The sequence below is a fragment of the Amphiprion ocellaris genome, chromosome 5 (assembly GCF_022539595.1).
Source record: "Amphiprion ocellaris isolate individual 3 ecotype Okinawa chromosome 5, ASM2253959v1, whole genome shotgun sequence".
Classification (NCBI taxonomy): domain Eukaryota; kingdom Metazoa; phylum Chordata; class Actinopteri; family Pomacentridae; genus Amphiprion; species Amphiprion ocellaris.
This window is the reverse complement of record NC_072770.1, coordinates 3017598-3037038: the sequence shown is the minus strand read 5'-3', so window position 1 is coordinate 3037038 and position 19441 is coordinate 3017598. Positions and strand designations below refer to the sequence as shown.

General features: G+C 39.5%; 1 protein-coding gene across 4 annotated transcripts in view; it reads left to right on the top strand.

Annotated features, from left to right (window-relative positions):
* The window catches only part of LOC111578637 (receptor-type tyrosine-protein phosphatase gamma-like), a 413908-nt gene that overhangs the window by 99113 nt on the left and 295354 nt on the right, over positions 1-19441 (top strand). For all 4 annotated transcript variants that reach the window (XR_008601705.1, XM_055010623.1, XM_055010621.1 and 1 more), the window contains exon 2: positions 1903-2019. Coding sequence is in view for 3 of the 4 variants with exons in the window: in XM_055010623.1 (XP_054866598.1) it covers positions 1903-2019 (117 nt within the window). In the remaining variant the exon portion in view is untranslated. The remainder of the gene's footprint in view (positions 1-1902; positions 2020-19441) is intronic.

Genomic DNA, 19441 nt, shown 5'->3' with positions numbered 1-19441 from the left:
TGCATATTACTGTAAGTTGGTGGACTGTTCTGTCTTTGGGTGTTTTTTTTGTATTCAAAAAGAGGGCCAACATGCTGTTTAGCGCAGGGATATTCAACTAAAATTCAAAAAGGTCCAGTCAGAGAAAATGTATTAAAGCAAAGGTCCAGAAAATCTTAATGTCTAACTTGAGTTAGTGTGATATATGTTGATGTAACCTGGTAGTTTTATTAGTGTTTGCATGTAATCAATAACTGACTGTCAAATCAAAAAAATTCAGTACAGTTCAGAAACGTTTTGACATTTATTAATAAATAACTTTTGATATAACTGTACATGTGAAAATAAAGTGGAAAAATAATGACTGAACAACCTGAACCAACTTACATACATCTTTAACAAAACCTAAATCTCAGAAAATTTAAACAGTTGAACACTTTTACATTTTTTTCTGTCTTATATCACTCCCCTTATATTCCTGCTGCTTAATGGGAGAACTGAGCTGTCAGTTTTCTGAATCGTGGTCTGAATGGTGTCAGGGTTATTCTCAAACATATTTGGAGCTCATTGGTGAGTCTGGAACCAGATTTAGTTTGGATTATATTCATAATTGAGAAGCTGGCTTACAGCTGTATGTTGAGCCAAACATAGTCAACATGTGCAGGGCGACTTTCCTCAAGGTGTCGATTTGTTTATTACGTGGTGGAGTTCTGTGACGATCGGCGTATGTTTGTCTGTGAATCTGTCTGTCCGTCTGCAACATTACTCAAAAACAGACTAATGGATTTGGATGAAATTTTCGGCGAAGATCAGAAATGACACAAGGACCACCTCATTAGAGGCTCATTTGGCAGTGATGCAGCTTATAGTCTGGATCCACAGATTCGATAAGGATTTTCCATTGCGAGATATAGCGGCCGGCACGGCGTCACTGTAACCATGACAACAAGTAAACGCTGTGTCAGTTACCTGCATCAATTCACTCGACCCATTACATATTTCGGTCACGCAATTCGGTATCTGTACTACACTAACGTGTGCATGTATAACACACACCTGTGCTCACGCAAGGAAATTTTGTGTTTGTTTAGTTAGTTTGTGAGTTGATCTATATTAAACGGCCAGATTCTGTGTTGCTGTGATTTCTGAATACACAAATTGAGGAATGAACAGTCTTGGCAGACCACTGCACTCTCTGAGTGCTTTTCTTATTTATCTTTTTGTCCGTCCTCCTCTCATCTGTCCCTCACCTGTTTTCTGAACTCAGCTGTGAGGTTTAGCGGCTGGAATGCAGAGATCAATTCATTGGCTGAGTAGCGTCACATGGGATGGCTGAACTCGTACCAAATTGGTCTGTGTGTTTCCTGAGCTGATAAACTAATAGTGCCATAAACACTGGAAAAGCTGCACTGGTAAAAAAGGCCCAGCAAACTTAAAATAACCGAAATGCATTGACAGAGTCAGGAATTTTGAGTCATTCTGCGCTGCAGATGCATTAATTGCATTAAAAGTTTTAATCTGATTAATTATGGTGCTGGATTAATCTGTGTTAACGCGGTAATTTTGACAGCATTAATATATATATATATATATATATATATATATATATATATATATATATATATATATATATATATATATATATATATATATATATATATATATATGTATATATATATACACACACACACACATATATATATGTGTGTGTGTGTGTGTGTGTGTGTGTTTTCACAGCATAGTTATTCTTTGTTGCTGACCTTTCATCCCACTTATTTTTATCATGAGGCAGCTTGCATGGTAAGGCAGCTAAGGACACAGTTGGCTGTCATTTTGCCCAGCAGGTATCGAGGCAGTGCTACAGAATTCTGCTAAAGTACTGTTGCAGTTTATGCTAACCAGGCCTGTTCTTCTCCCCCACAGCGCTGACAGGGAGCCAAGCAGAGTCCCAAACCCCTATCAAAAACCTTCGCAGGTCTGCTGCCAGTGGGACACGACACTGTAGAGCAACCACTGAGGAGACCTACTGGGCCTATTCAGGTATGTGTCTATATATGTGTACTTTTTTTAATGTCAAGTAATTAATGTGAAAGGACCTGAACGGAAACAGTGAGCTTTTGGATGTTCAGTATATATATATATATATATATATATATATATATATATATATATATATATATATATATATATATATATATATATATCTGTGTGTGTGTGTGTGTGTGTATATATAATCAAATATTCTTCAGAAATTTCTTCCAACTCTGTAGCAGAAGTTCCCATAAATGTGTGGTTCTTGTAGGTTGCTTTGTTTTCACTCTACTGTCCAGTTCATCCCAAACCAGCTCCATGGGGTTTAAGTCTGGAGACTGTGCTGTTACTCCATGTTTTCAAGCTCACCAGCTTGTTCCTTTTTTCTGAGGAAGTTCTGGCATAGCTTGGACTTATGTGTTGGGCCCCTGTCTTGTTGTAGGATGAACTCCTGACCAACTAGGCACTTACCAGAGGGTACTGCATGGCGCTGCAGAATGCTGTCGTAGCCATTTTGGTTCAGGGTTCCTCTCATTCTGTGCAAGTCACTGACCCTGGATAGAGCAAAACAGCCGCAGAATATCACGCTTCCTCCTCTATGTTAAACAACATAGAGGAGTCGATGCCTACTCGACGGCATACAAAAATCTTGCGTGACAAACCAAAGATTTCAAATTTTGATTCGTCAGGTCATGATACCTTCTTCCAGTGTGTGTATATATATATATATATATATATATATATATATATATATATATATATATATATATACGCACTAAGTCTACTAAAAAAAAAGTGCTAACCTTACACTTTGGAACTTTTGTCTCTTACTTTGGAGTAACCGAGCACAGATCTAACAAAGCATACAATTGAATTACTTGAGTTAGGAAAGACTGAAGCCACTTTAAAGCAGCTACAGATCTCAAAATTATCTGTTCAAATTTTTGTTTTTAAATGCATAGTGAATGGCACATTTGTGTCACTGCCATGACCACAAAACGCAAGCTATCACCTGCTGCTGAGAGACGACTGGTCAGAATGGTCAAGAGTCAACCAAGAATGACCAAAAAGCAGGTCTGCAATGAATAAGAATATGCTACAGATGTCAGTGTTCACAGTAAAGCATGTTTTACATCACCATGGACTGAGAGGTTGCTGTACAAGAATGAAGCCACTTCTATAGAGGCGGAATCTTAAAGCCAGACTGAAGTTTGATAATGATCACATAGACAAAAAAAAAGGCCTTCTGGATGAAAAAAAATTTGTTGGACTGCACCAGTCCTGTCAAGAGGAGTCAAAGGCAACCACTACCAGCCACTACCAAAAGGGCCTACTTGAGGTGAAAATTGCCAAGGGAAATTTCACCAAATGTAACATTCCTGGATGTATATTTTAGACACGGCCGATTTTGTCATATTTCTCATATTTCCAGATGATAAATGTATGAAAAAACTAAAATGCATGATTGTTTTTTTTGTGTCAAAGATGCATGTGTTTAATTGATTGGGTCATAGAAAATTAGGAGTTCTAAGAGTCATTGAAAACTCAAGACAGCCATGATATCCACAGTCTTTACAAGCGTATGTAAACTTCTGTTCACAAATATGTGATGTATGCCTTATTATCAACTGTTAATTATAACTGGACCATAAGAAACTTGTCATTGATGTATTCACTGATTTTTCTAGTAGCATACTTTGTCTCACAACAGTTTCTTCCTTCTTCATTGTGTAAAGCACATGCCAACTGGTGCCCTAGTGTGGGAATATTGCCAGATATCAAAATATGGTATACTGCTAAATGCACAGTTTTACCTGACACTGATGGATTCAATCAGCACTGACTAAGCCTGTGTGGCATGGGAAATGTAATGAGTATTGATTTATATTTAAAAGTCCGAGACTCTGGCTTGAAATTAATGTAAAATTTATTATTGTTGTCGATATGGGCTAAATTTGTGAGAAAATTAGATGTCATTTTGAAGCAGGCCTATACCGGAGACTTTAGCTTTCAGTGCAAAGTCAAGACTTTCTCTGTTTACCTGTTGTCTTGATAGGTGTATGAAGATACATATTTTGATGACCCTACTTTCCTTACGTCTACGACAGAGTTATGTTGTACTCGCCACTCAGCTGCTTTGAGCTGAATGCTGTTTTTGTTTTGGAATAGACAGAATGTTTAAACCTCCTGGTGTACAGTTGATTTGATTTGTGTCGATGTGTGGGTGTGTCTGTCTGAATGCAGTTCTATTCCATAGCCAGTGCAATATGTTCGCTTTCCTCACTCTCAGTTTTTGCCTCATTTTCCTCCTTTCCCTGCCACTCTCCTCCTCCTTTCTCCTCAGTGCTCTTCTGGCCTGCAGGCATTTCCAGGCCCTTTTTTATTTTACTACTGGTTCAGAAGAGAAGAAAGCCATTTCCTCTGTCCCTTTAGCGCTTTTAGTTTTTCAGAGGGGCAGCATTAATCTTTCACCATGCATGCGACACCAGCCTTGGGCCACAAATGATCTTTCAGTTTATTTATTTCAATATTTCCACTCACTCCTCTAACCCTAATTGGTCACCCGTTGTGCCTGAGAGAGTGTAGGAGCTTGTGGGTAAAACAGACCCAGTGACAGTTTCACTTAGTGTTGCTGCAGCAGATGCTAAGATCTACCGATGCTCTTCTGTTGTCCCCCTGCACATGTTCGATCGCAGCTCTTACATAAGATGCTGATGTAATGGTGGGTAGGATTTAGGCAAGAGAGGAAAACAATAAAGAGACAGCAGGCTGAAATACTGGTGAGTATTTTACCTTTATGTCATAGTAAGATTTTTTATTTTGTATTCCACAACTTGGGACTTATTGGCTAATATTGGCTAATATTGCATAATATTGTGCTAACAAGACAGTGAGGACAACATCAAAGTGAACTCCAATTCAGTGCTTTTTTGTGGTAACTAAAAGCCACTTTAAATATGATCGTTACATGAAATATCCTTTACATTTTTATGTGTGTATCATCCCCAGTAACACACATGTATACACACTCTTTCCCTGCTGTTCTCTGGTCTTTCATGACTCCTCCAAAGTTTCCTAAACTTCCACCTGTCCAAATTAGTTACTCCAGTCACGTCTTCTAGAGGTCTGACAAACTCATATCAGGACCTCAGTGGGCCTCGGCTGTTCTGCCCTCTGCCTGATCAGAATGGCAGATAAAAACCAGGGTGCTGACACATCAAGTGTCATCTGAGGAAGACTCAATAAATGTAGAATTACAAGAGACAAAGACACAGAAAGGCAAAGATTCACACACTCAGCCTGTGACTGCGCATCACTGATGATAGTTAATCTGTCATAACTATATGGAAAACCCAGGTGCAGACACTACTCAGGACAAAGAGATCAGAGACTTAATGAAGTAGTTTTTTTTTTAACAAAATATGAAATAACCAGATGAACTACAATATACAGGGATCAAAAACAGGAAACCAAACAAACTAGGGGAGTGGGTTTGGCACAACGAGCAAGCAAACAAACCAAACTAAAGACTAAGTTAACAACAGAAACTGACACAAACTCACAAGAGACAGGAGATAGAACCCTTTGGGAAGCCGGTGGCAGAACCTCTTGAAAGGTTGGGCTGGAGGCTGATGGCAGCCGAGACAGAAGAACTTGGGACGCCGGGCTCGAGGCCGACGGTAGCAGAGATAGAACTCTTCGGGAGGCCGGACTGGAGGCTGACAACAGTGGAGACAGAACCCTTCTAGAGGCTGGGCAGGAGGCCAGCTGAGGTGGTGAGATGGAGCCAAATACAGAAGGGATCAGTTGGGAGCAAAGACTTGTCAGCTGACTCTTGAGCAGTCTCTATACCAGAGAAAGTATCAGCTGACTCTGGATTTGTCTGTATACAAGGTGAAGTGTCAGGTAGCACTGTCATTACCTGGGGAAGTGTCAGCTAACTCTAGCAGGGCCTGGTACTTGAAGCTGGTGGAGGTGGTTATAGGTGAGATGTTGTCAACCCTCTCGGATGTGGCTGGGACGCTGGACTGGTCAACTGGGAACTTGATGGCGCGTGGCCGTGGGACTGCCATGGCACTAAGGACTGGCATGGTGAGGTCTATTCCAAACAGCTTGATGCAGTCAGCCACACTTCAGCACCTGTTAACACTTTAAGGTCTGTGTGCACCTTTGTCAGCAAAAGGCATGCAAACTGGCTCCTGCTAGCCACAACTGTTACATTCAACTAGTTTTGCTTTCATTTTTACTTGTTGAAACTTGGACACTGAAACTTGGACACTGTAGTTTCAGTGAATGAACTTAGCTATTTGATCTGCCACAGCTAATAAGCTAATAGGACTTCATCGGAAGCTGTGGCACCTCCATGGACCGTTGGAGGCGCCTATGTGCACTTTGTCAACAACAACCCTTGCATAACTAAATGTAGGCCTATGAGCAGTCAAAATCAAGCTAACATAAAATATTGATTCTTCTCTTCTACAATAGCTAGTGTTTTTAGAAAGGCAACATACAAAGCTATATTTAAATATGATTGAGCATACATTGCAGTGTAGCTTCATAAAGGTGTTTTCCCCAGTATATTTGTGTATAAATCACAATGATTATTTTATAAATATAACTAACTATATTAACCAGTCAAGTCAGTATAAGACTGGATTTACAGTCCATATTTACCACACAGAAGCTTTGCTGCTAAGACTTTTCCTTAGATGTGCAATATAACCACATATTATATGATATAATCCTTACAGTGATGTATGTTTCTCATTTCACTTAATGACTAGTTATATGCTTTATGGTTTTAAAAGGTTGACTGTGACATTTTCATGAGAAAACTGATTGGACCATGCTCCCTGACCACTGGACAATTGAAATACCAGAGTGCCTGAAAGACTTTTTCATTTTCTATCCCCTACTTGACACACAATCTCCTGACCTCGTCTTATACCATTTACACACACACACACACACACACACACACACACACACACACACACACACACACACACACACACACTCACATTTGACTGGAAATTAATTTTCAGACCTGCACAATGTCAAGGCTCGCTATCGATGAGAGAGGCGTACCTAATTTGGTTGCTCCTTGTCGACCTGTTTTACCATTCAACACCAGTCACCATCAGAGAGCTCTCAGCCTTGAAGTGGGTAAATGAAGATGGAAATTAATGATATGTTGTACAGTCGTATTACTCACAAGAAAAAGCAATTTTATCAGCAGTAAGTGGTATTGGTATTGTCTCTCTCTCTCTCTCTCTCTCTGTCTCTCTGTCTCTCTCTGTGTGTGTGTGTGTGTGTGTGTGTGTGTGTGTGTGTGTGTGTGTGTGTGTATTTCAAGTATTTGAAAATTAAAATGCATGGAATGTATCGGAGCACTGAATGAAGAAGTTGTAAGCTTACACTCCTGTGCCAGGCTAGGCATTTCTTTCATTCTTTCTGTTTCTTTCTTTCTTTCTTTCTTTCTTTCTTTCTTTCTTTCTTTCTTTCTTTCTTTCTTTCTTTCTTTCTTTCTTTCTCCTGTTTACCCTGCCTTTGCACTAAGTCAGCTGGGATAAGCTCCAGACCTAATGGGGACCAAAAGGCTTACATTTATATGTATAAATTGAAGCTAACTGCACTTTTTAAATAAAACTCTTCTGGTCAGAAGTGAGAGTGGATGACATCACAGGATTATTAAAAAATATCCTAATACTTAAACTGTGACTGCATAAAAACCATAAAGATATCCCACCACATATTTAAATGATTAACAGTCAAAGCCTTGTGAGCCATTTAAACATTGAATGAAGTTTCTACTGCAAAATATGGATAGAAGGGTGTATTCTGGAGAAAGAGAAGATGCCCCCAGCATAGAGATCTTTAAATTTGGAGAAACTGAGTCTCTTTCACAAATCCAAGGCATTTTAAATTCTTATGGGGACTAAAAGATGATTGCTATCAATAGAGTCCAAATTAGAATAATCTTTAAGACTGCAGTGGTGTTAAAAACTGCAACCAGATTTGTAGAGTATAGAGTAGAGTAAGAAATGCAACTGAAATATACAGGCAGGGATGGAAGTCAATGGGCATGAAGCTTTTAGTGTTTGGGAGCCCAGAATGTTTTAGGTCTTTATCTGAATATTGACTGCCCAGTGACAATGAAGCAAATCTGGTCAACCAAATCCACCTACAGACAGCAGGAGTCTACTGAAGGAGTCCTGACTGACAGAATGATTTTGAGGGACACGGACAGAGTTAGAGGAATCTGGTAAAGTAAATGAATGAATAAATAAAATGTTTATGTTTATACAGGTAATCCCCACTGCCAGTGACAGGTCAACAGAACTAAATTCTGAAAATCATTTTTTAATATTTTTTAATGAAGGTTGTTAACTTTGTTTGACATACTTTGGAAAGGGTTTTTGTCATATTAATTCCCAAACACCTTAAGCCATCTATAGACAAATGGAAGGAATGGTTACCATGTGGAATTGGGTTAAGAGAGAGGAAGAGATCTTGTATCACAGCAGCATAGTTAAATTTAATTTATGATTGGATATTTTCTTGTTGACAATAGGAAGTTCAGTAAGATCAATTGATTCTATTTTGAATGAATGAAGGTAAACAGAACTACCCAATGATTGTAGAATTCCTGACCTTCTTCAAGGTGAACAGAGGCTGAATGTCTGTGCCTCAAACAGTACCACCAGTCAAGTGCAGGTGAACTTCATTCTGATAGAGGGCCTGCTTCATTTTGTTGAAGACCATGCACTTCTTTGGTAGAATCTCAGGACTGCTCCCCAGGAATTCACCACATGACACTTTGATCACTGCTTCAATCAGGTAAAAGTCAAGAAAGTGCAAAATGAATGGCCTTGCTAGTTTCCCATATTTTGGTTTTGGGTCAAGCAAATGATGAGCCCTCTCCAGCTCTGGTGGTTCAGTAAACATATTCAGGAACCATGCACTCTACCAGGAGCTACGAAATTAACTTTACCAGATCATTGCCATTCTTATTGCCCTCCGGATGCTAATTATTCTCAGAGTGGACCAGTGCGATCTGTTTCTATTGTCATCCCGGCTACATGATCCAACAGTGCTTGGCTCTGAGCTTGGAGAGAAGCAACTGCAGCTGTGACCGCAGTCAGGCATTCCAATTCTGTTTGTGGTCTCTGCAACTATGAGATGTATCAATCATTGCTCAGACGGAATCCATAGCCGTCTGAATTGGTTTTAAGGACTCTTCAATCAAACTGAAGACATCGCGCTTCAAAAAAGCTTTTTGCTTCACTAACTCATCCACCAGCTGCGTCAAGGAAATGGTGTATGTCACACCGCTGATGGGTGAGGTAGCATTAGCAATAACAGTATTGGTTGGTAGGCTTTGTTAGCTATTTTAGCTGGGAGATTGTTTGCTATACTATTGCTGCATAGCTCATGTTGCAATTGTGGCTTGTCTTCTGCAGTTCTTATGTTCTGTGTTGTTAAGTCTGATGTCATCAGATGTTCATAAGAAAGTACAACAGCTTTGCAGAGGGAAGTCTAATGTTAAAGTAGTAATTTTAGTGTGAATGGGAAACCTGTTTCTGATGTCTTTCTACATTACCAACTGCAAGCAACTTTTTGCCTTTAAACTACTGTTAAAAGGCACTTATCACTTACTAAACAATAAAAGATATGGCAGGTGGTAGCTGATTCTTGACCGTTTCACGTTAGACTTTAGAATTTTCTGACTGATTGTTAACACTACTGTTTAAAAATTATACCATTTTCTTAGCAAAGACCACTATTGTCAATAAACTCAGTCTTGCTAAAAGCTTAATAATTCACAAGATTTTAATTACTTATTTATTTTTGTGTGGTTCGTGGTTCCTCCTTCCTTGCAGTAGGATTCTATTTATCTATCAAGAGAACTAAACTCAGGGTGGCATGACATCTGCTTTGATAGGTTGGGGTGAAGGGAAATTGGAGAGACACAATAAATGAGGAACAACAAACCAGACTAACTACAGGGCATGTTTGCGAAGCCAGTAAATGCAGATGAAAAAAAAAAAAACAATAACATGCAGTTCCAGGGCCACAGGTATTTGCAGAAAGGCACAAGGAGAAGGACAGAGAGGAGAAAGCACAACACAAAATAAAGAAAAGACAGATAGTTAAAGACATGCAAAGATAGTATATAAATGCATGGAGATGGAGAGTGCAAAGAGTCAAGGAGAGGTGCTCAATGTATCATTAGTGTTATTAAAAAGAACAGTTTTAATCATCATCTGCCGCCCAAACAGAAACTAAGTGCTGGTTCCACAGAAGAGGACCATTCTGCTTCTGGAAACTCTACAAGCCTAAAATAAGCCTGCACTCTCAGAACACATTCTGCTGGCATAATTTGAAACTATGAGCTCTTTAAGATACAGTGGAGCTTGGTAATTAATGGCTTTGTATTTAAGGAGAAGAATTCTAAATTCTATTCTGGATTTTATAGGGAGTCACTGAAGACAAGCTAATAATGGACAACTCTTCTATTACTGGTTCCTGTCTCAGAACCCTGGCTGCAGCATTTTGTACAAGCTGGAAGTTTTCCAGAGAGTTACTGAGACATCTTCATAATAAAGAATTACAATTGTCCAGGCTGGAGATGATACCTTTACAAGCCAGTTTTCAGCATCACTTTGAAACAAGATTTTCTTAATTTTGACAGTGTTGCACGGTGGAAGACGCCGTCTTAGAGACTTGCTTTATGTATGACTTCAGACACATTCTAGGCTATTCATGTTTTTGTCAATTTTGACCTGTTTTCAAATTTAGAAATGTAAAATACACCTGTTTTTTTCTGATCAAAACATTCATTCATTCCATCCTCAGCCATTGCCTACTAAATGCAGTACAGCATATGTTTAATGGTTTCTCTATTTTACAAATGCCTTAAAAAATAGTAGCAACAAAATGCAACCAAAAAAATTTGATGAGGTACTCACTATAGGTTGTTTATGCAGAGAAATGCATGCACATCCAATAAAGTAAAATCTTAATTGTAGTAATTAATAAATGCTTGTGAAATGAAGTGTGATATTCTAGACAATAGGGTGGGAATGCTTCTGGCTCAGTATCACAACGAAGGAAGATAAAATAAGTGGCTTTTTCAGTTTTCTGTAATAGAATTCGTCCATTGTCTTTATTTCTATTGTCAGTCCATACAGTGAATAAACTACGTATAAAATGCGGAAGCTACTATTCTGCTTGGATATGATGGTGAACTACAACACATTTAGAGGACACAGAGGACAACCTTGTCGCTTCTATTCTGCTGCTGTCATCACACAGATGCCTTTAAATGTGTATGTGTGCACACAGCCTTGTGTTTCTTTGTGTGTGTATGTTGATTAAATGAATGGCAACAACCAATTGAGCTGTCCGTGTGAGGTGATGGGGTGATGCATTTTACGAGTACTCTCTGTGATTGTGTCAGTGGCTGCGTGTCTAATGCAGGATCAAACTAACTCCCTCTGTGGGAAAAAAAGCATCAATTGGATGCCTTTACAGCCATCATATTTCCACACCTCTCAGGGAGTCCTTGAGTAGCCTTGACATCTATTGAGGACTCAGAGGATAATATCCATCATGTCCATATCCTCCTGAGAACTGAGGAAAAAAAAGTTTTTTTGTTATTTCCTGTCTTTTTGGAGCTAAAAGCACAACTCAGAGTTTAGAATTTTATTTTAAAAAATCTGTATTTTAGATTTTTAGATTTTACAGCATGTCCACTGTCGTAGACAACGGAACGATTTTACCATAAAAAAAAAAAAAACTTCGAAATCAAAACAGGCTGAAAAGAAAACATGCCGATTGATTTTCTAATGAAACTTTGAGAAACTAAATTAAATAACAATAGTGTAAAATTTAAGAGACTGAATGAAACATAGTTATAAACAACTATTTATTTATTACATGAACTACTTTACATAGAAAATATATTAAATCGTTCTCATGTCCATAACAGTTGACATTCATAAAGGGCTATTGCTTTTCCTGACCAAAGGTTTATCTGAACTCTGACCCCAATTTATAATTCCTGATGTGTTCAAAAACAAGAAAATATATGATTATCATATGTAAAACAATGATACCTTAACAATATTTGACTTAACTTTTTTCTTTTCCTGGCAGGCGAGTTTTTGCTGCAGTCTCCATTTTGTCTCAGCATTAAAACAAACTTCCCATTATCCCACTGAAGTCACAAGATATCATTGGAAAGGCCAAGATGTTCTCCACTGAACACACCAGGATTTAGTAGGGTATCTAAAATGAGTCAAAAGATATAGAGCAAAAACAAATGTCCAGTACCGAGGACATACATGAACGGGCTGGGTCTCAGGAGGATATATCAGGTAATCTTGTCCTGCGGTTGTTGAAACACACACAAGTATTTTTGTCATTTAGCTGCAGGTACAAGTTTGGTCAGTTCATCCCAAAAACTGTGACAACTTCCTCTGTTAACAATACACTGTGTCCCAAAGGGCTGTTCTCCCCACAAAAGCAAAGCTCAAAGACCGACTATGCAATATAGTCAATTTATTCAAAAACCAGTATTTCCTCCTTTCACTTTGATAATGGCTTTCGGTCTTTCAGGCATGGAATGTACAAAGTTCTTGAGTGTGGATGGTTCTATCTTCTCCCAGTCCCACACAACCCTAGAGTTGAGCTGTTTTATAGTGGTCAGTGGTGGATTGGTAACGATGCGACTGTTCAGGATTCTCCAACATTTCTCTATTGGGTTGAGGTCAAGAGAGTTTGGTGGCCATTCCTCCTTACGCAGAAAGCCAGGTAGACGCTCAGAACACCACTGCTGAGTCATACGGGCAGTGTGAGCAGGGGCACCATCTTGCATAAATACCAATTCCTAACGTCTGTGAAACATTTTCCATTCAGTCACAGGCTCCAGTTTTTTTCTTCCTGGCCAAAACTGAAAGTAGAACCTTTTCCAGAATGCTGTTGGTACAATATTGTGCATTGACAGTACCTTGAGTACAATGTGCATCTCTGAGGGTGCACATTGTGCATCAAGGTGCTAAATGACCTGAGGCCTGTGGTGCTGACGTCCTTGGTGACAAAGGCAATGGAGAGGACTGTTAAATATTTCATCATCAAGTCTGTTGATAGCTTTATGGACCCACTGCAGTTCGCATACAGGGCTGGCAGGGGAGTGGATGATGCCAAAATATTCATATTGGAGACCATCCATGCACATCTGGAGACCCCCAATTCCATTGCTAGGCTCCTGTTTGCGGACTTCTCATCAGCGTTTAACACCATGCAGCCACACCTCCCTGCTGAGAAGTTAGTAATCCACTTCAACTTGGATCACCAGCTCACCTTGTGGATTACTGACTTTTTAACCAACCGGTCACAGAGGGTGCTTGTTAACGGCCTACGCTCTGACATCCTCCACACCTCCAGCGGCTTCCCGCAGGGCTGTGTCTTATCACCACTCCTTTACATCCTTTACACTGATGACTGCAGGTCCAGCCAGCCTCATTGTTACCTGGTTAAATTTGCTGATGATAGTCCTGCTCTCTCTGCTTTCTGCACCAAACCTTCACCATAGTTCTGCTCTTCAGGACTTTGTCACCTGGTGTGATGACGCTGGTCTCCAGCTGAACCCAACCAAGACTAAAGAGGTGATTTTGACATTTACCAGCAAGCAGAGACAACTGGCAGAGGCCATTACTACCACCATCGGGGGGAGCCTGTGGAGGTGGTGGTGGAGTATAGATACTTGGGCACCATATTTGACAGCCTTCTGAGGTTTTTCTCCAACACAGAGGAGATCCTCAAGAAGTGTCACCAGAGAAAATATCTTCTTAGGAAGCTGAGTTTGTTTGGGGTGAACAAAAAACTTCTATTGACTTTTTACCACTCCTTCATTGAGAGCATGCTAACATTCTCTTTCATCTCATGGTTTAATTCAGTTAATCTGCAGGACCGCACATGGTTACTCAGCATCACCAGAGTCTGCTCTAAAATCACTGGACACCCTGTTAGAGCCCTTTCTATGTATTGCGACCAGCAAATAACTCACACTGCTCACAGGATCCTACATGACCCCTCACATGCACTACAATTAGTGTTTGAGTGGCTCCCATCAGGCCGTAGGCTAAGATGTCCATGCTGCAGAACACGAAGGAAGAGGTCCAGCTTCTGAACTCTAAACCCCTCCCTGTCCAGACATTGCACAAACCCCACAACTAAGTGTACGTAGCACCTTAGAGTGAAGCACAGAGCACTTTATTGACATGTCAATCACTTTAAATTATTTAACTTTGTTTTTAAATTATATAACCAGTTTTTAAATAATAGTATTTAGTTTTTTATTTATAGAACTTTGTTTTTAAATTATAGAATTTGTTTTTAAATTATAGAACTTTGTTTTTCTAAATTTAGAACTTTGTATCGGTTTTATTGTCTGATGTTCTTTGTTTTTGTCCTTGTCTTTGTTGATGCTGCTCTTTATTCCCTTTTTAATTACCCCACGGGGATAAATAAAATGTTTGAATTGAACTGAACTGAACTGAACTGAACTGAACTGAACTGAACTGAACTGAATTGAATTGAATTGAATTGAACTGAATTGAATTGAACTGAACTGAACTGAACTGAACTGAACTGAACTGAATTGAATTGAATTGAGAGACCTGAAGCAGATATAGTCCCCCAGACCATACTATGGGCACTGAATTTCACTTGCTCAGAAGATGGTACTTTTTCACCATCATCTGCATAGATACGGTCATTTTGGCTGTTGGGAATGCCGGAAATAAGTACAGAAAGCATTCGTCCAAGAAACTCCAGTCTCCCAGTCTTTTGGAGTCAGAGTTATGTACTTCTTTGCGAAAGCCAGTCTCAGCTACTTTTGCTAACACTACAGTTAAAATGCTCATCGATCAGTCATGAATTTGTCATGTGCATTTGAGTACATCATAGTTCTGGTATAAAATTTCATTCTGTAGAAACAGATATGCATACAAATGACCTCTTTTTCATCAATTGTTCACCTCTCTTTGACCTCAGAAAGCAAATTTGCTGCCACTCCAGCATATTATATAATGGGTTAATGTGGTCAATTTGCTGGTTGTATAAGGTAACATGATTGTGATACTGTCTTCTCATTGGGTACAAGTGAAGGGAAAACACTTCCAAGCACTTTAGAATACCAGCATTTGCAAATAAACAGCCTTTGAAACATGAAACCCAGTGGAGCTATAGTGTTGTAGTATGCTCAGTAATAAAAGTTAGCAGTATTTGTATACTATCTATCCAACTTGGTGAAATTATTCGCTGAAAGTTTTTTTTCTTGCTACTGCTCTGCTGGTAATTCCAATCTGTCCCTGCCCTTACTGACAGATGACCCTACTGGAAATTGGGTAAAAATTGACATGACAACCTTTAACCCATATTGAGCTCCTGGTGATCCTTTTGTTCAGCATATCATTGGTGTTCAGCTCAGTTCTACCTTGCTCTCTCCAAAAAAGTCTGTCAGAAATCTTCACTGAACAGGTTGCATCTAGTACTTAGTCATGTTGCTTCCCGATACCTATTATCAAACAGATCCAGTCTTTGCTGACTGGGTATGTTTCTCCTCTCCACGTACAAGTACTGCTCATCTCTTGCATGTCATGCTTTTCTGTAAGGGCTGCCACAACATGCAATAAAACTGCCGGCATGTCTTCTCCAGCTCCCAGCTGCTGCTTGCCAAAAAATGAAGTCACTAATGCTCACTTTCAAAATGACTTATAGCTTGGCAGTTACCTGAACCTCATCCAGATTTATGATCTTTTTTTTGTTCATTTTCTCCAAATGAATGACAATTAGTCCAACCATAATTGCTCAAAATCCTGACCTACCCAATATACCTCTTCTTTAGCAACAGTCGAGAGAAAAACCGAGAATGAATGAAGCAATGCAACGAAAAATAATGAATTGCCCATAGTTGCAAGCATTCAGTGACAATAGTGACTGTACCAGCTCATAATATCAGAAGCACAATAGGGAAATGCTGGTTTCCAGTATTGCAAAAAGCTGTATGTACTGTCACATGGAAGGTCAATAGCTGCTTCAGAAAAAGGCTTTTAAGGCTTTTTCATCAAATGGAAATCTGTGATTTATTGAAAGTTAAACTTTTCTTATAACACACTTCTTTCGTACTCCATCCTAAAAAAAGACCTGCACTATATTGACGAGCTGGGAGTTTTAAGTGTGTGGGGACATTCACTTTAACAGTAATGTTCCACAATGAACTCTTCAGCATGTTGGATCACTGTGTGCCTCCAGGCATCTCTGTGATGCCATCAGCAAAAGCAGAGTTGACTGACTTTTCAGCCCTTGTGAAGTATTTTGACTCGTCTTGTTTTCCTTTATGGGAGACATAATTCAGCAGTGATGGGAACACCAGCCTGACAGATGGAAACCAAGTGCAGAAATGTGTTTCAGCTTGGAGGGAGGGAGGGAGGGAGACAGACAGGAAGCTAAAAAAGAGAGAGATAAACTGATACATGACAAAGGTCTAGAAAACAGGACTTCTGTAAATAGAGATAAAAAAACAGGTGGCATATTAAAATAGTGGAAACAAAATAAATAGCACCAAGATCCCCCAAAGTTGTGGTACGAGAAGGAAACAGTTCACTTAAGTAGATGCTGTGATTGGGCAGGAATTCCAATGATGTTCATTTTATTTGAATCATTGAGACTAAAGTGTAACTTTATCTACTAAAAGACATACTGTCGTCATAACACTACATCAGGACCATCTAGTAGCTGCTGAGCTTGAGCTTTTAAAAATATGACATGATCTGCATCATCAAAGTTTAGTTGTGACTTCAAAAACAGCAGCTGAGTGCCTCACAGCTGGAAGATCTCTGGCCCCCAGCCTCGTCCCAGCCTGGGTCTGGGATCTTTCTGTGTGGAAGTAGCATGTTCTCCCTGTGCAGTGTGGGTTTTCCTCCCAAAAACATGCTGAGGTTAATTGGTGATTCTAAATTGACCATAGGTGTGAATGTTAGTGTACTTGGTTGTCTCTATGTATAGCTCTGTGATAGACTGGTAACCTGTCTGGCGTTTCTGTCTGATTTCGTAAGTCGGCTGTGACAGACTCCACAGCCCTCCCATGACTCTACCCCGGATTGAGAGGGGTATAGATAATGGATGGATGGATGAATGGAAGGTTCAACTCCTGCTGGTGACTGTAGCTCCCTTTGCTCTTTGTCTCTGTCGATTTCTAAGAAGCCCTTAGATGCTGCACTTTGAGATTTCATTTAATTTTCAATTTTCACCTGTGGTCAAAAATTCATGGTGGTTTCTACTTATTGTAGCTTTCCTGTTTTGTCACTGAGACTTACACCATGGACACAGTTCTAAACATTATACTTAGTCTAGAAATAATTCTTTCATTTAAATTTTCTTCTCCTCCTTGACGCCATCCTTTGTCTCTTCTGTGTTCCTTCTTTATATGCTAATAAATTCACTGGCAGCTTACCTCTGTGAAACATTAAGTGAGAACATGGGGAAAAAAGATTGACAGGGGATGAACACCAATGAGACAATGTAAAAAATAAGACCAAAAGGGTGAAGATGTGTTGGTGACAAGTGAAGTTTTACAAAAAAAATACTGTGATTTGTTTAATTATGACATGTTTTAGATTCTAAAACATTAAGCAAACTGTGCAGTTGTTTTTGGCCTGCAACCATTTGAGGATCAATGTTTGATTTTCATACACTGTGTCTCGTCTTGTTTTGATTGTATGTCTACCAGGAAAACACATTAGTTAACCAGAAAAGCACTCACAGAGGGCAGTGTTCTGCCAAGGCTGCTCAGTCCTTGTATGATTTCCGACGGATGAAATCTTTAAAAATTCATGGTCCCCAGCGGTCAATTTGTAGTAGGATCGCAATCATGTGATTGTCAGCAGGCAACACATAATATTGTGTTTTGTCCTTGTGATTAAACTCAATCAACATCACAACTTTGTTTTATGCTGTTGTTTGTCTTAGTGTGTGTTACTGTTGGGTCATAGTTAGTTAGTGTTGTCAGTTTAATAAATGTTACCTTAATAATGTCCATTTGCCTCAACTGTTTTGCTGTATACATTTGGGTCCCTAAAATGTATAGATGCCAGCCACCAAGCTTTTCATAATTAAAATTTTCATGTGCAGTATTATTACCGCAACCATATTTGATGAGTATTGCACATGCTGGACAAAAGGGTTCCCATTCCATCTCATCCTAGCAAAAGAAAACTTATAACTTGCAAGACAAGGCAAGGCAGAGAAGAGAAGAGAAGAGAAGAGAAGAGAAGAGAAGAGAAGAGAAGAGAAGAGAAGAGAAGAGAAGAGAAGAGAAGAGAAGAGAAGAGAAGAGAACAGAACAGAACAGAACAGAACAGAACAGAACAGAACAGAACAGAACAGAAGACAGAACTTCATTAATCCCAAAGGAAATTCTTGTATCTGGTCAAGGCAGGTCAATCTAAAATCTAAATCTAAAATCCCAGTTCTTTAGACAAAATGTAATGAAAACCTGGATAAAATTAGCCATTTACTTCTTGATGGCATCTCTACCAAAAAGTACTGTACAAATCCGTCACAAAACCCTAAGAGCACTACTTAGGACAGACTAGTTTTCCAAATTATATTCATCCAAATAACTAAAAGTAAATAGACCCTATTCTGTCTAAGTTATGTTAAGCGAACCGACTAACTGCCCATTGCAGCTGCCACCTACTATTGTGTTTGTGATGACACCTTGATTGTGTCTGGGGTTGTGGTGGGGATGAAGGAGTTGGGAGAACAAACTAATCAGCAAAGAGAATGGCTGCTGTGGCCTTGGTCCTGACTGCGCTGCACACCTCCATCACTAATGATTTTTATTATTTGGAGCCTTTTTAAAAAAGCAAAACAAAACTTATCTCCACCTCTTGTGACTTCTATTACTGACCTTTCTATATCCTTGTGGCTGGGGAGGAGAGTGCAGTTGGGTACTGGACTAGCTTGATCTCCTGCCCTGTGTTTTTTCCCTCCTCCCTCCCTGTGTTCCTCACTAGAGCAGCACCTTCCTGCTGCAGACAGAGCTGGATGGTTTAGCTGAAATGACTGGTGTTTCTCAAACTGATTATGGGTTATTTAGAGCATACTGCATGTTCCCTGGGACCATTTTTCATCCCTATGCACTGATAATATCCAGCCACCACATACGGCGATACATTCGAGGGTAATGTGTGTTGTACTTTACTTAATGTCTTGCCCTGCAGTGTTGTGCGTGTGCATGTTGGCCTGAGAAGATTCAGCGCTGCTGTGTATTGGCAACGAGAGTCATTCTCTCCTGTTTTTCAATTAATTTTCGATGAGCTGAGAGTTGGATTGAAACTTAATGGGGACTTAGATGTAC